The sequence below is a fragment of the Astatotilapia calliptera genome, chromosome 11 (assembly GCF_964374335.1).
Source record: "Astatotilapia calliptera chromosome 11, fAstCal68.1, whole genome shotgun sequence".
In the NCBI taxonomy this organism is placed as follows: Eukaryota; Metazoa; Chordata; class Actinopteri; order Cichliformes; family Cichlidae; genus Astatotilapia; species Astatotilapia calliptera.
Genome location: NC_137432.1, coordinates 19,657,595 through 19,673,968, shown reverse-complemented (window position 1 = coordinate 19,673,968; position 16,374 = coordinate 19,657,595). Strand labels below are relative to the sequence as shown.

Genomic DNA, 16,374 nt, shown 5'->3' with positions numbered 1-16,374 from the left:
GATCTCATGTTGTGTTTGTTAAAGTGAAAAGATTAAACTGCATTGCATTTTGCTTTTCTGTTTTTAACCCTTATAGCTAAAAGAGCCTAAAAGTAAAAATATTAAACACATGAGATATAACTACAAACAGCTGCTTTCGCTCGCTTTTATTTTATATTCTTTCATATTAATTTAAAAAAAAACAAAATCAAAGGTATGTTTCCATTGCATCTCCTCCATGCATCAAGGTATTTTACAGACAGAGGAGATAGAGGCACACCTCTTAACTATCACATTCAATTTGGGATGCATGACTGACATTATCATAACATTAGCCTACTTGAACTAAGGTGAACCATGTCTCATTTGGATCTGACGTATTACTTCCATTATTGTTGGATTTGATTGTATTTATTTACTATAGTAGTTTAAAAAATTGGGTGTTTCACAATATACAACAGTGTGGCCACTTTTCTTCTAATATAGCAACGTCAGATGTTGATCTTAGAGAACATGGCAAACAAACAAACAACAAAAAGATAATTGTACCGGTAGTAGGCTTATCTCTCCTTCGCTTTCGCCTAATATATGCCGTATGTAGTGATGGCGTGTGTCAAAAAAATCAACACACTGCTTCAGAAGCACTGTGTCGAAGCTTGATTCGTTTGGCCAGAGTCACGTGATCAGTGACGTCCGAAGCTTCATTTAGAAGCTAACTGCTTCGGTATCTGATTCAATGGTTTATAAGCAGGTGAATCATTCGCGGGATTTGTGGAGTGTTTTGATGGTGACAGATAGCGAACCACTGATCAGATTTGGAGCCAACGAGGAATAGAGGAGGTTCTGTTGTGTGGGAGTATTTTGAGTTGATTTTGGTCAATCGGGTGGGTTTTTCCAGCTTTGTGTTCTGGCTGTTTGCTTTTGTTTTGTGCGTGTTTATTTTATCTGGAAACGGGAAAAACTTAAAATGTCAAAAATCTGCTTTTCATAATATAAATATCATTAAATAACTTTAGAAAAACTTTCATTTGACTCGTAACATTTAATGTTATAAAAAGATATATTTTATTTTAAAAAATAATCTTAAAAATGTTAGTCTACAAAATGTGCAGCAATTTAATTTATTTATTCTCTTTAGCTGATAGTTTGTGAGGCCCAGTTAGACTGTATAACTGCATCTCTACCAGTTTTTCTGCAATCCAGCATCTTCTGTGCCATGTGAAGGGATTTTCCTTAAGGCAGGAGAAATTATCTCCACGAAAAGGAACAGGTTCGGCCATCGCACAGCGGAACAAATTCTCTTCTTAAATAAAAATGAAAAGTGTTACCTTAAATGCATCATGTTTTTAATTTGCAACCTCATAAGCATTTTCCCTTTCCATCTCACAATCAATTCTACCCCCAGGTCAAAAATATGTATAGGAAAATTTCCCTAATATAATATTGTTTATAAATATACCCGTCTAGCGATTAATTGCATAAGTACATGGAGGCAGGACGTCACAACAGAAGCATACTCCATAATGTGCATTATTATATGTATGTTATATGTAACGTGGTATTTTTCAATTATTGTATTTACCAACATGAAGAAGTCACAAGCAAAGAAAGACCACACCATGGTGCATGTTTAAACAAGGAAAGTTTACTGGTCAAAATTATTTATTAAACAAATAAACCACATTTTTTTAACACAAAAAAATACACGTTCAAAGCAACACAACAGCAGCCCAATATCAGACAGAATTCCACTCTGTAGAGTGGACAATCATTATGAAGCAGTTGGTTTTATTTTGTGGATTCAAGCTGCTCTTCATATTTTTGGCCACAAGATGTCACCAAAAAGGACTGTGTTGAAAAGCTTCGAGTAACGAACCGTTTTCAGAAAGCTTCATTTGGCCATCACTAGCCGGATGTGTAGTCGGCTACCTTATTTTGAAAAGAACGCATGACCGGAAATTATATTTTGTCACCCTGGGAGGGAGGACAGCTTAGCAAAGCTTCCAAATTGATGCGTTATTTAATATAAAAGAAGGGTGAGTGAAAGCGAATGTTTGTATACAGTTATACAAACACATAGGCGGTATTTATGTTAATGTGCCGTTACAGTAATACATTTGTACTGAACGTGTTAGCATGAACGCTAGCCAGCATGCTAAATCAAGAGCTGACGTATTTCCCAGGTTTGAGAGGCAGGTCTAAGCTCAATTAAAGATTATGTTTAACATTTTTAGTAAAACCCCAGGTGTCAGCTGCAGTCCTTATCTGTGCTGAAAATAATGTTGTGCTATGTTCACTTATAAAGCTCGGCTCACTAACCCTGTTAATGTTTTACTGCCTTTGTTTTTAACCTTTCTGGGTGTGAATTGGTTCACTGCGGCTATGTTGGTTTGTCAGGAGGATGAGCAGCTCAGAGGAGGTGTCCTGGATATCGTGGTTCTGTGGACTCAGAGGGAACGAGTTCTTCTGCGAGGTCAGTCTCATTTTCATTTTCACTCTTTATTTTTCAAAGCTTTAGTTGCACCGTCATAAGCTTTTCACAGACTTCATCATTCGCATCGCCTGCTGGCGGAGTATACAGAAGCGTAAATTATGTCCCCACACCATCAGGCTGCTCTACACTGTGGCAGCACAAGCACTCTGCATAAATACACAATTCCTTAGTGGTTCGCATGATTAAATTAAATCGAACCTTGACTTCTTGATTTTTGGTCCATATTCATCACAGCACCAAGATATATCAAATGTATTTGCACATCAGACCATACGTACAGACTTTCTTTGAATAAATCAAACCTGATGTGGTGTGCTGGTTTCTTATGATCACTTTCTCTGTTTGCACACTTATGTTAATAGTTACAACATCACCTAAAGAATAATTTATTGATTAAGATCATGGAGACACTTGAACTTTATGATTGAAAGATTTCTATAAATCATGCAGATGTAATCTGTGAACCATTTCGGAGTTCAGCAGGATTCTGAGACCCTGCACCATGCATGCTTAGACTGAAAGATAAATGCCTAGTATAGTGGTGACACATCAAAACAGCCAGTACTTAAGGATATGCTGCATGTTGCGAAACCATTTGGAAATCGTAGTGAAGCTACTCTCAATCAAAAATTACTTTGCTAAATTTATAATCTCAGCTAACAACATAAAAAATAAAAAACAGTTTGAGAGCGTACTGGGACCTTTTGCCAAACCAGTAAAGTGTGACGTGTATGGTGGACTAAAGCCATCAGCTATAAAGAAGACAAAAATGACCACCACACTCATGATTTTGTTTGATATATTATGTGGAATAACACATGCGAGTACTGAAATGTACAGAATGTGCTTAAATCAAACTAACCAGGCTATGTAAAGATGATATTTTACCTTCTTACCAGGTGTATGTGCTTAATGAATTTATTAGACCACCTTCCATAAAAACAAGAAAAATTCAAATGCATCAAAAATGTGTTTGAAGTTTTAAATCTGAACTGTTATCTATTAGGCAAACAACACACTGAATTCAAATGAATTTGTAGATGCTAGAAGTAGCTGCAGCTTTACATTAGAAGGACTCTTGGAAGTTCCTTTGGTTAGAAATCAGTTAATCACCTCAGCTACTTTTTTCCATCCAGTAGTTTCTGTTCTGTTGTAATTTCAGAACTGAAACCACCAAATAAAACACATTTCCCTTTTTTTTTTTGTGTTTGAGTGTCTGAATTTCTCTCTTGGTCAAATATCCCTGTACTGTTATTTATATTGCAGTGTCTCAATAACTTGCAGGGAAATCTTTAAATGATGGAGTAGGTCGTCACCTACTGGATATCAACCTGGGGTCAAGGTCACACTATGGCCAGTAACCTGTAACCAGGATAATCTGCTGCGTCATTTACTTTCTGGTCTGCATTATTTATTTTATTATTTGGTATCTTTGGGGCTGGAAGATGCCACCTTGGACATTTTACACACACGTAGTTTTCAGTTCAGCTACATATAGTTAAGACCTGACTGTTGCAACTGCTCTCCTCGCCTGTTTGTGAAGAGCACGGTGGGTTTTCTTTCTAAGAGTACAAAAAGGGCATCAAGTAAAAATGCTTAAATGAAAAATGCCAAAAAATAGCTGGCTGCATCGCAGTAATCTTGTTAAACTTTTGTATAATGGTTCTATATCAGTGTGCTGTGCAGTGCACTGCTGCAACAGTAACTTGTGCTATTAATAGCCTTTGGTTTCCTTCTGCTGCTGTGTTTTAGGTTGATGAAGACTACATACAGGACAAGTTTAACCTGACGGGGTTGAATGAGCAGGTGCCTCATTACCGCCAGGCTCTGGATATGATTCTTGACCTGGAGCCAGGTGAGATTTTAAAGTGGTGCAAACCACTTCTCTCATAAAATGAGATAGTAAAATAGTTAAACAGGCTAAATTGTTTCTATTTAAACAGATGAGGAGCTTGAAGATAATCCAAACCAGAGCGACCTGATAGAGCAGGCAGCAGAGATGCTGTACGGACTTATACATGCACGTTACATCCTCACAAACAGAGGCATTGCACAAATGGTGGGCTCTTATTTTATAGTTTTTGCAACAACCTCTTACAGGCACCACAACATGATCATCACGAGTGATTTAAGTTTGTTCTTTTTTGTAGTTGGAAAAGTATCAGCAGGGGGATTTTGGCTATTGCCCCAGAGTGTATTGTGAGAATCAGCCAATGCTTCCGATTGGTAGGTCTGATTGTTTTTGATCTTCTCATTGGGGGGGGGGGGGATCACTTGAACTAAACAACACACTGTGATATTTGTGACTATCCCTTCTTTTCTCTCTCTCCTGCGTAACGTAGGTTTATCGGATATACCGGGAGAAGCGATGGTGAAGCTTTATTGCCCAAAGTGCATGGATGTGTACACCCCTAAATCCTCTAGGCACCACCACACGGATGGAGCCTACTTTGGCACGGGGTTCCCTCACATGCTGTTCATGGTGCACCCAGAGTACCGCCCAAAGCGACCCGCCAATCAGTTTGTGCCAAGGTTTGTTCTTTTGCATCAATGTTACACTCAGTTTTCAAACGACACCAAACCACTGACCTCTGAAAAGCGAGGAATTTATTTATTTATTTTTGTTCTTTTTTTTTAGGCTGTATGGTTTCAAAATCCACCCGATGGCTTATCAACTCCAGCTTCAGGCAGCATCAAGTTTCAAGAGCCCAGTAAAGGTGATTCGCTAGAAGCCATCTTTGACAAAGACAGTGGACTCAGAGACTTTGTTGTTTACAACTTGCGTGAAGCAATTGATTGTGTATAACCAATAAATACCTGTACAGTTCTCCAAACTCACCTCTGTGTTGATAAGCACTTTCAGATTCAGCCATTTCCCCTCTTTTAGGAGGCAGTTACAGTTGAGCAGTTTTTAATTATACTAATTAATTGAGCTTCAGACATGTGGTTGAACCTTAACTGATGTCAGTCCATCTTTTCAAAATAAAGGGGTTTCTCTTTTAGATTGAAAAGTGACTTTTACTGCAGTTTGCTTTGCGGCTTAGTTGAATGTAACAGAATGTCTCACCACCAGCCCCAAGAGGTTTGCCTTATCAGTGATTAAGCCTCATGAAAATGTAACTATTAAATCCAGAACACATGTAGGAATGTGCTTAGATGTTGTTCTTGTAATATGTGCAAATAGATTCAGGTGCTCTTACCAACAACCAGTGAATACCAAATTAGAGAGATAAAGAAAAGCCAAAAGGACCTATGCTTGTTTTAAATGTTACTCTTCAGTTTCATGAGATATAGTGGCTGTGTATTTGCTTGTTTAGACAGCTCTAACAATCATTTCCTGAGGGCTCTGTTTGTATATGTTTAAATAATGGGATAACGATCTAGACCAGGGGTGTCAGAACATAAGGCTCTGGGGCCAGAAGTGGCCGGCAAAGACTCCAATCCAGTCCACTGGGCAAAAAAAGTTCAGAAAGTTTGAACTTTTAACTGTATTTTCATAGTTTTGACAGCATTTCTTATTGATAAAGATCTCCCATTCATAATTCATCACAATAATTAATAATTACATAAAAGTTTGTTTTTTCCACTACCTACTATGATTTTTTTTTTTTTTTTTTAGGTGTCTGTGAAGTTATGAAAACTTTATATTGTATAATTACAGAATAGTCTGGGCAATGAACTTCCAGAACTACTGTAATTTTAAACATCCATCAGTTTCATTGATTCGGCTCACTTAAGATCAAAGCGGACTGACTGTGTAAAATGAGTTTGACATCCCTGATCTAGACAGATGTGACTCTCTTTTTTTTTTTAAGAGTTTGGTATTGAACGTGCAACATCCACTGCAAAACAAGTGACTGGCATTAAATTAAAAAAAAAAAAAGACTGGCATTAAATATTTATTACTTACCAAGAGCTCATTTTTAATATGACGTGCTTCATTCACAGACAGCCCAACAACATGCAAAATAATGCTTATTTTATTTTATTTTCCATAAAAAGACAGGGATAAGTCACAAAGCAACAATATTTTCAATTTTCTAAAAACTATTATTTTTTTCTTAATGTGAAACTACTTTTTTATCGAGGGAGGAAAAATGCAGATGTGATTGAGTTTTAGCTATAATAGCAATGGCTTTTTTTTTTTTTTTTTGTTTAAAAAAAAAAAATGCTACCAAACATGCTATCTAGAAAAGATTCGTATGTTTTCTTCTCTATGAAAAAGTACAGGAAAAACAGCAAGTGAGAGCAACCTACTCAGACTACGTGGTTAAAAAGGCTTTACAAACTTGGTTGATTATGAATGTAGTATTTAACATGGTGGAAGCCTGGAAACCAGCTTGTGGTGAAACATCACAATACATCAAATCACATGAAACAGTTCCTACTTAACAAATAAATTACTGTATAGTAGAACACGTAGAAAAAAAAAAAAAAGACAACGTGTGCTCCCGTGAGAGGAAAAGCCACATTTATCGGGCAGCTGCCTTCATGGCTTACATGTGTGGCTATTGTGACAGACAAGCTTTTATATTTATTGACCTCACTTGACTGAACATACATGTACATTTACAATAGAGGTGGATAATAAATACATGGACATTCCTCATACAATCATACGGAGGTCTGTAGTCTTACAAAGAATATCAAAACCTGAGATAAACAGACCAAAAACCTGTAAAAACTTTTCATATCAACCAAATATGTTCAAAGCAGGTAGGACTTCTATTAAAATGAACAAAAACAGAGCTGAGTAAATCTCCACTGTTATCTGTGAGTTCTGTAAAGTCGGATGTACTTGGTGGACTACGAGAGGAAACGAATAAGAATGATTCAGGGTGATTCAGGCAAGACGAGTCTTAAATAGAGACCTCAAAATTCAGTAAAACACCACAAATGGTAACCTACATTTTCATGAGCAGATATGAATAACTTAAAAACCTCACATTTGTACAAATACTATAAAAAGCATTACTTCTATAAAATAGAGAAATATTTCAAAATAGATCAATTTTTTAAAAATTCAAACTTTACAAGAATATGTAGGCTACTGGTTCTTAAGCTGGTTGGGGAAGAAAATATTAACTTGGTTTTTTTTTTATTTCTTTCTTTATTTTTGTACCTGAGACGTGAACAAACTGTCCAAATTTGAGCAGAAAATATCTTTGTCCACATAGAGATGTGAGGTATGTCATTTCATTAAAATAAAAAGTCTCTCCTGAATTAAATAGACAAGTAAACAACAAGAAAAAAAAAAAAAAGAGAGTTCCCTTGAATGTGGTCTTAACGTTCCCCTAGCAGCACCGTGGGAAGAAATGCTGATAATGGCATCTAAACTATAATGGAAACAGTAAATTTGTATAAAATCAACAATGTAAAAACCACTAGGAAAAAAAAGTATTTAAAAGCAAACGTAACTTGAGATCACACAACTGCAAATGCTGGGATTTAACCAATAAACGTGTACTCGCTAAACTTTTACAACACTAGGATAATCTGAGGACTGTGCAGCTCTGCCTACAATGAACAGCCTGAAAAAAATACAAAAACTGAAAACAAACAGACTATTAGGAATTAATATACGCTGTTATCAATCATTTTAGCTGCAGAGTTATGAGTGGGGGTTTTTTCCTGTTTTTTAAGATATGTGTGCGCAAGTACAGCTGGTCACTGTGTGTTGAGTGCTGGGGATATCGGAGGTGATTGGTCAAAGGAACAAGGTGTGGTTCAGTTACAATGCTGATGCTCCGCCGTGCTTCTCCTGCAACACAGACATGTTTTGTTTATATGATCTCAAGTTGCTAAGACAAAACTGTCCTCGTCATTAAGCGCTAAAGAGTTGATGCAAGTACAAATTTAAGCAAAACACTATAACTTCATATTTCAGATTAAAGAGTAGTATCTAAAACTAAGGAAGCTTGTTTTCGGTGCTGAAAAAAAATTGGATAAGATTAGAATATTCTGTGCATTAAAAATATTTTTTGGACTCGCCTACTATTAATGCAGCTGTTCACCTCAACCGCTCACATGATTTTGCGGGATGAGGTTGTGGCATTTATTTTTCCAGTTCAACCTCAATTTTTTTGATTTTTCACATGTAAAAAATACAGATCTGACTAATCACAGCACTGCATTTGGCAGCAAGTGCACTCGTAGCTCAAAATGCGCACCCGTACTGAATATGCAGTGATTAAATAATATTGTTTTACCTCAGAGACGATTACACGACAAGTTTGCATCTGAAAAATTTGGAATGAAATGCTGTTATTTTGCACCGCACTCTGTGTAACGTCTTTGCTAACTATCTTGGAATTTCCTTCCAGTTGTTGAAATTTTGAGTTAAGGCTTTCTTTCCTTTTACTGCACAAACAAGCTTCCATATAAAACTCAGCCAAGAGAGCAAATACCGCCTTACGCCTAAACCTGTGTGTAGATTTTGTACCTTATCTTGGTCGATGTCAGAGTCTGCGGTTATGACAATTCTCTTCTCCACGCGAGTTTCTGAAGATCCACTTTTTACTACCTGTACAGGAAGGAAAATCTATATTAGGCATATAAAGAGTAATAGAATGGGAAAGGCGAGAGCCTAATTTGCTCTGCTGACCTTTGAGATGTGAGTGGTGGTAGTCGTCACTGAGGTGCCACTGGTGGTCTCTGAGGTAATGGTCTGGGAACTGGATACTGTTGAGCAATCTTTGTCCTCCTCTGTCCCATCAACGGTCACCTGAAGGAAAGAAGAAAAAAGGGGGATGTACTGAATAATCATTTCTAAATCATGTGACATCAAGGTTTCACCGAGGAAGGCACGAGGCTGCTTCATTCTTATTTTGGAGCCCTTCTACTGATCCTCCCAGACCTCCTTATTGGGAGTTTTTGAAGCCACCTCCACCATGCAAACCTGACTGCCTATAGCTGAGACAGATCTGGGCTGAGCAGCTGCTGGAGCCCCTACCTTTGAAGACTCATAGGTGAAGGTCCTAGTCGGGATGATAGGGACCTCTGTGGTGGAGATGCCACTGGGTAAGGGGCTGGAGACGGCTGTGATGGTGACAGTCTGCGTCTGCACCAGAGGGGGCTGTGAAATGGAGCACAGCCCCATGAGTGGCTGTTTAACCAGACACTTTGCACCACAGCAAACACTTTATTTCACACCATGCATTAGCTATTGCCTTTTTTTTCTTTAATTAGACTTTCACCACAACCGCTATTTCCTCTCACCAGATTAGTTTATTGTATTCGAAACAGAAGAATCAACGTGTTAACGTCACTTCCCACCACCAACCACTCCAAGAGAAACGGTGAATAAACGGCACAGGTGCGTTAGAAAGATGATCAAAAGTAATGGTTTTGTAGCAGAGATTTTTACAGTGACCCGTCACCGTCGTTAAAAACTTAGCACACCACTGTGCAGCACCTCTGCAGCGTCTTGAGTTCCATCTGACAATAACAAGCACTTTCACACCAAACCGAATACCACCTTAGGAGAGTCACAAGTTTTTTTATTTGTATCGGTGCTGCAAAGGAGTGTGTCAGCCAAGAAGGGAAATAATCAGCATCACCCCGAGGGAGTCAGGAGGCTACCTGGAAACAGCGCATGACCTGTGGACCATCGCTCCAGAAATAGGAAGCTGGGGAAGATCCAGCTATCCTCCCAGAGTCAGCCGACACTCCGGGACACGATCCTTCTTCTTCCGGGATCACTTCTAAAGCATTACAGGAGGGATCAAAGGAAGGAGGCAGCTGTGCCATTTCCACCTCTACGATTGGCACCAAGTTCGCCTCAAACACTACAACCTCTTCCTGATCACGTAACTCTTTCTCAACAGTAGCGCTGTGGACTTCGACACTCTCGGGCTCGCTCTTGATGGGTAGGTCTGTAAATTCCAAACTACTGCTGGTTTCCTCATGTGCAGTCTTTGTGTCTGAACCATTGCTTAGGGGTCTAATGCACACACTCTAAAAAAGACATAAAATAGTTACTATGTGAAGTATTTCCAACTGATACTGTGAAAATGATAAATACACATGCATGCAAGCTAAAAATATGTACATAGAGTGGATTAGGCTGCACAAAGTATAGGTTTTATGAGGTACTGCAGAGACTCTGGTTATCTGATTGCACTTATGTAATAAAAATCAGCCCTGTTTTAATGCCATAGCTTAACAACACACAATGGCCACAATCATTTCTACATGGTGCATGCTAAAAGTAGATGAGCAAGTTTTATGAATGGTTACAACTTTATGGCATGCATCTTAACAATAAATAGAATGCGTCATGATTCAATTCTCCTGTTTAAATTTGGAGAGGAAGGACCAGTGGAATATTATGAAACCTGAAGTTTATATGAAATAATTCAATTCCATAAATGGAAATAAGAAGCATATGAACTGAATATGGAATGGCTTTTATTCTTTGGTCAACGTTGATTGTCAAAAAGTCATGCAACAAGGAATCTCTTGCAGCTGCTACATACTCCCTTTCCAAATACTGGTGGAGGACAAACAGGTTATTAAGAATAACAATTAAGCTGCCTCAAGAAATACTATAGTGTGAAAGGGTACTGATCATTTCCCCCATTAACAAGACTGCTGTTTTCTAGTGCATGTGAGCTCAGGAAAAAAGTCACAGTGGTCATCTTTTTCTTTTTTTAAAGACTACTGACAATATAAATGAACCTCAACACGTGTATAAAAGCAGGCTCAAAGTGATGCGGTCAAACATTAAAAACCTCTGGATAAAAGTCAAAACTTGTATCTTTAAAAGTCCAAAAGACGTCACAGAAAATGCAAACAGCACTGCGTTATCACTTCCAGTCCTGATCAGTCTTTGGAGAAGGAGAGGTCTGATTCTGGTTGGAGAAACCAGGGGTGGGGTGGGGGAATTGTGCCGCAGTGGAGGAAACAGGGAATCAAAGTCTCAACAGTTCAAAGGAAGCCTGAGAGAAAAAAAAAAAAAAAAAGAGGGCAGCTTCTCAAGTGGAGCAGAGGATGAGAGGTGAAAATGCTGGAGTGATGCTGCAGAGGAAGCAAAGGAAGGAGAAGAGGAGAAGAGAAAGCTAGAGGCTGATGGGTAGATGGGCAGGGTGCGGTCTCCGTGGGTCACATTCACACCTTGTGTGGGGCCTCCGCAGGGTTGAGACGACCCCCTCAGCTGCGTTTGGAGTAGAAGTCGAGCAGGGGGCCGCGCGGAAGGCGGATGACAAACTGATGGGGGGACGAGGATGAGCAGGAGGAGGAGGGGGGAAAAGATGAGAGGGAGGAATTTTAAAATACGATAATGAACTGAATTTGTCAAATCTGAATTTGTGCAACAGCTGATAAAATTCTAACATTTTAAAGCCTTTATTAGAAAACAAACCAGATTTTATTCACTTTTCGTTTGTTTTCAGAGCATTGAAATGTTACATGCATTTTAACATGCACTTTATTTGTTTCCATGAACAACAAACTTTTCTTTCTTCTCTTGAAAAGACAGAAAAGTCATTCACACTTGCGGTATCTTATTTAAAACTATCTCATCAGCTAAAGCTGATGCAGCTGAGAGCTGATGGATAGCAACAATGCTATGCATCTCAAGTGACATCAAGCTGTCATAACCTTTATGTCAGCAGCTCAGAACCTAAAGTTTAACTGGTTGTTTTAACAAGTAGCTTTTACTTTATTTTAATTCAATTATCAGTCCGTTAGAAGCAGCAGAATCAAATCTAGCTCTGCTTAAAGTTGATGTTTACTTTTCTCACAGTAGTGAGCTGTAAATAAGACGATAAGCTGCCTTGGAAAAAAATTATAAAAAATAATATTACTCCTGTTATGAGTCGTGTGGTTGTTGGCTCATAGACTTTCTACAATTGTTCTGTTTCATTTCCAAACTGCTCGCTGTGAGCTGTCAGTACAGTTGGTCCATAATTTGTTGGACAAAGGAACAGTGTTTGTAGTTTGCCTATGCACATCACCACAGTGGATTTTAAATCAATATGACTGAAATGCAGACTTCCAGCAATTCAAGGTGTTTAACAAGTTGTGAGGTTTAAAAATAATGACTTTTTTTTGCCAATTTTAAATATCAGGTTTGTTCACTTGAATAAAAATGTTCAAGTCTACAACCTGCTGACATCAAATCTTCTGTTTACGTCTATTTGTGCATCTTTGAAATTTGTCTCCAGTAAAAAGAAAATCAAAACTGTTTGGCTGAGATCAGGTGATCAACTGGCCGTGGAAGAGTATCTCATTTCTTTTCCTTGATGGCCTTATGATCATTGGCTATTTCCCTCCTTATCAATACTTTTCTCTTCCCATCATTCTGGTAGTTCATCTTGGTTTCATGTGTCCAAACTCTTTTAGATGTTTTCTGGCAAAGTCTAATTCAGCCTTCTCGTTTAACCACCCAGCTGTAAAGCCTCTGTATTTCCATTCATTTCCCTCTTGATAATACACTCGGACACTGATACTCTTACCTTGCTAACTTGCTTATGTGTTGTGAAAATGTTTTTTCTTAACCTTGGAAATATTTCATCATCCACTTTGGTTGTTTTCTGTGCTCTTTCAGGCATCTCGGTGTTGCTGAGTTGGCCATTGAATTCATTATCTTATAAAACGTCCGAGATTATTGATTTGGCCACTCTGTAGGTTTTTGCTATTTCTCTGATAGGTGTGATCGGATTGTTCAGCCTAATGACAGACCCCTGACTTGCTCTAGCCTCATATTTTTGAATAACATTTTGACTCAACTTGTTATGTTACGTCTGTTTCATCTGTCGAGAAATAATAAGGGCACAAGTTTCACCTGGCCATGAAAATGTTGTGGAGACAGTGCATAAAAATGGCTGTAATTCCTAAACAGATAATGCTATACTTTTGTACAAGCCCTTAAATTAAAGCTGACAGATGGCACTTCAATCACATGTTGATGACTTGATTTCAAATCCACTGCGAAACTATTAAAAACAAATGTCTATCTCCAAGAAATTATGGCCCCTCCTGTACGTTTTTCTTTGAAAACTCAAGTGCATACTGACAATATGATATTTTTGAAGGAATTTAAGTTTTCAAATGTAATAATCTTTGTGTCCAAGTCATCATGAAGCACTTGATGCAAATGCATGTCAAGTGAACGTCAACAGATTACATAATTACTCATGTGACAGCGACTAAATTGAAACTGAGTTTCCATCCGTGAAAAGCTTCAATTACCTGAAATACTGTCATTCAAATATTTACTCATGTCAATAACAATATTAATGATAATAATAATGTTGTATTAGCTGTTTGCTGATACAACTGTGAATGAGGCCTCATCTCTTCATAAAAAACAAACAAAGATGCTCAGAGAAAGCAGCAAAATGAAAAAGGTGAAAGCAGCGTAAAAAGAAAGTAAGCCAAGAAAAAAAGAGAGGAAAAAGAGAGGGAAGAGGGGAAATACTGTTCAGCGCCAGCACGTGCAAAACGTCTTGAAGGTGGGTTGCCTTTTAGTCATGCAGCAAATTTGTAAAAGTCAGGTCTGTCAGTCATGCAGTACAAACGTGTTGGGCTTCAGAGGCATCCTAAGCAGGTCTGATTCAGACCGAGTGACATCTCAGGGAGGAAAACCTGTGCCAAAGATGCCTCACCCACAGCGGTCTTTTATGTGAATGAACAAATATAAAAGTCAACGAGTCCGGCTGCATTCTTCATACACATTCAATTAATGCATACCGCATGCCATCAGCTCAGATACATGCACACGCAAACTGTCAACACTGTCTACATCAGAAAGAGCCTGAATGACTCCTCTTCACAATTTCTTCTTCTTTTTAAGCATTACTCAAACACAAGTAAGTGCCAAGTCAGTTCCAAAACTGCTCATCTTAATTAGCCAAATTAGATGTTATTTTTTTACTATTTTTTCTCTCAAATTCTTCAACTGATAGACTAAATGAACTAAAAGGATCAGTTGTTTTTTGTGCCAGACTTACCCCATCCGCGCTGGGCAGAGGCTGACCGTTGATTCCCAGGGTGCGGAAGGGAGAGTGTGTGGACAGGCGCTTGTCCCACTCACTTGGCTTGTGATCTGGGACCGCCTCCATGAAGTTTCTCTTCAGCTCACTGATGCTGGCGTGATGCCTGAGCAGCACCTCCTGAGGCTTATCGAAATCCTTTACAGAGGAAAGTCGAGATGGGAAAGACGTTGCAGTTGAGGGGGGGGAAAGGATGGAGGATGGAGAAAGAGGATAATACAAGGACAGAAAGTACACAGAGGTTGTCCGGGAAGGGAGAGGGAAGGCAGAAGATGTGTTGTAGAGAGGGAGAGATTAAAAGAAAAAAAAAGTCAGATTATTTGGTGTTTTTTTGCCGTTTTGTGCAACTTTGGTTGATTTATTGATGATTAAATAAGCAGAAGCGGGGTTAACGTGATTCTAAGCAAACATAAATGTTTCAGATTCCTTAAAAAATTATCAGTGTCTCCTATTCAAAATGCAAATTAAACCTGGCAGCTGATTCATGAGAGCAGAGCTGGAGCTGCGATTTATCAAGCTGATAAATATTTGGAGTCATTTGGAGCCGTGGTTGGGTAGAGGGCCTAAACTATACAGCGCAACACTGAGCATCTATTTCACAGCATTAGGCTCGCAGTGAAACATGTTAAGAGAAGAGGCTGCAAACCAAAGAGCAGGAGAAAGACGGTGACAGCAGACATTGTAAAAGCTCTTGAAGATGAAGGCTTGTTCCAAATGAAATCCCCGTTCATTTAAGACAAATGAACAACGGTCAAAGCGCTGATTTGGCAACATTTAGCACCAAGTTGATCTTTACAGGCAACCGCAGGATGTGATAGCAAATAAACAGAACATACTGCAAACTATATATCTGTAAATCATGAGCTGTTGTGGTGCAAAAGAGCAACTTAATGATAAATGTTTCACCAAATGGCATTTCTTTCATACACAACACAGCAGGGATCCCCCCCCACACACACATTTTCATTTCTACAGACTAAAACACTCATTTCCATAATTGTCAAGAAAATGAAATGCATTACTGACAAGTCTGAAAATGAGATGAAGGACAGAGCAAAAGCAGGAACAGGAGAATACTGATGATCTTGAATAAATAAGTGCATAAAACATGAGCTCGGAATGAAACCTGCCATTAAAAAAACAATTAAGGAAAGCTTCACTGTTCTTAGACCTTGGTGCCGCACCAACACCGCACGGTGAATCACTATGAACAGTTTGTGGATTATCAGGAGTGCAGCATCCTGAACAAGTTCAGATTGAACCCAGTCATTTTTTCTTGTTGTTCTAAACTCAACAGCACTCTCCTGAATCAATCGGATCAGAGTCGGTTGCCCCACACAAACACACATTTTTCATGTAATCTACAGCCGCTCGTTAACGCCGACGAGAAAAGTGTGAATCATGCCGCATGCAAGCGTGATGTTAAACAGCAGCCGGTGCGCCAAAGAGCAAGAAAATGCAGCTGGAGACCGACGTCTCCAGAAGGGATACCAACCTCCAACATTAATTGGCTATGTCTGATATATATTGAGTCACCCTCAATTTTCTTAGCTCTTTTCTGTGAAAAATGAAAAGAACAAAAAAAAGAAGGTGGGTTTGTTTCAGTTTCCCTTTATGCTGGCATCAACCACACCTCTTCCATGCACACTACGAAGTTCACTAATGTGTTAATAAAACAGAGAAAGTAAGAGTAAGAGTGCATGCACAGTCGTTTGTGTAACCATAAGGGACCAAAATCTGCACTACACTAACAAAGCAAAGAACAGATGGCTCTGGAGGACTGACCGAAGATTTCTACTCTTATACCGAGAAAAGAAAAAAAAGTGATGGAGTGACATAAATGTGATAAAACACCAGTTACCATGCCTCTTTAGTGCATTTAATCTATAATCATGCATGTGTGCA

At 38.7% G+C, this 16,374-nt stretch overlaps 2 protein-coding genes across 24 annotated transcripts in view; one reads left to right on the top strand and one right to left on the bottom strand.

Annotated features, from left to right (window-relative positions):
* The first annotated feature begins 1,872 nt into the window (after window positions 1-1,872).
* Window positions 1,873-5,484, top strand: LOC113031339 (casein kinase II subunit beta-like). 2 transcript variants are annotated; one of them, XM_026183331.2, is made up of 7 exons: window positions 1,873-2,015; window positions 2,377-2,452; window positions 4,226-4,328; window positions 4,417-4,532; window positions 4,624-4,699; window positions 4,816-5,005; window positions 5,112-5,484. In XM_026183331.2, the coding sequence occupies exons 2-7, from the start codon at window positions 2,381-2,383 to the stop codon at window positions 5,200-5,202; spliced, it is 648 nt and encodes a 215-aa protein (XP_026039116.1). In that variant the 5' UTR covers window positions 1,873-2,015; window positions 2,377-2,380; the 3' UTR covers window positions 5,203-5,484. The 2 variants fall into 2 exon arrangements, with proteins under 2 accessions (XP_026039116.1, XP_026039115.1); XM_026183330.2 differs by having other exon boundaries at window positions 1,912-2,171.
* A 951-nt stretch (window positions 5,485-6,435) lies between these two features.
* The window catches only part of LOC113031337 (uncharacterized), a 31,583-nt gene continuing 21,644 nt past the window's right edge, over window positions 6,436-16,374 (bottom strand). For 11 of the 22 annotated variants that reach the window (XM_080307936.1, XM_080307932.1, XM_080307928.1 and 8 more), the window contains 7 exons: window positions 15,965-16,027; window positions 14,428-14,607; window positions 10,055-10,429; window positions 9,426-9,548; window positions 9,078-9,197; window positions 8,916-8,996; window positions 6,436-8,234 (listed from right to left, as the gene is read on the bottom strand). In XM_080307936.1, coding sequence (XP_080164062.1) covers window positions 8,205-8,234; window positions 8,916-8,996; window positions 9,078-9,197; window positions 9,426-9,548; window positions 10,055-10,429; window positions 14,428-14,607; window positions 15,965-16,027 — 972 coding nt within the window. In that variant the 3' untranslated portion in view covers window positions 6,436-8,204. Of the gene's footprint in view, window positions 8,235-8,915; window positions 8,997-9,077; window positions 9,198-9,425; window positions 9,549-10,054; window positions 10,430-10,865; window positions 11,681-14,427; window positions 14,608-15,964; window positions 16,028-16,374 lie in introns of those variants that run through there. The other 11 variants (XM_080307924.1, XM_080307925.1, XM_080307927.1 and 8 more) reach the window with 7 other exon arrangements.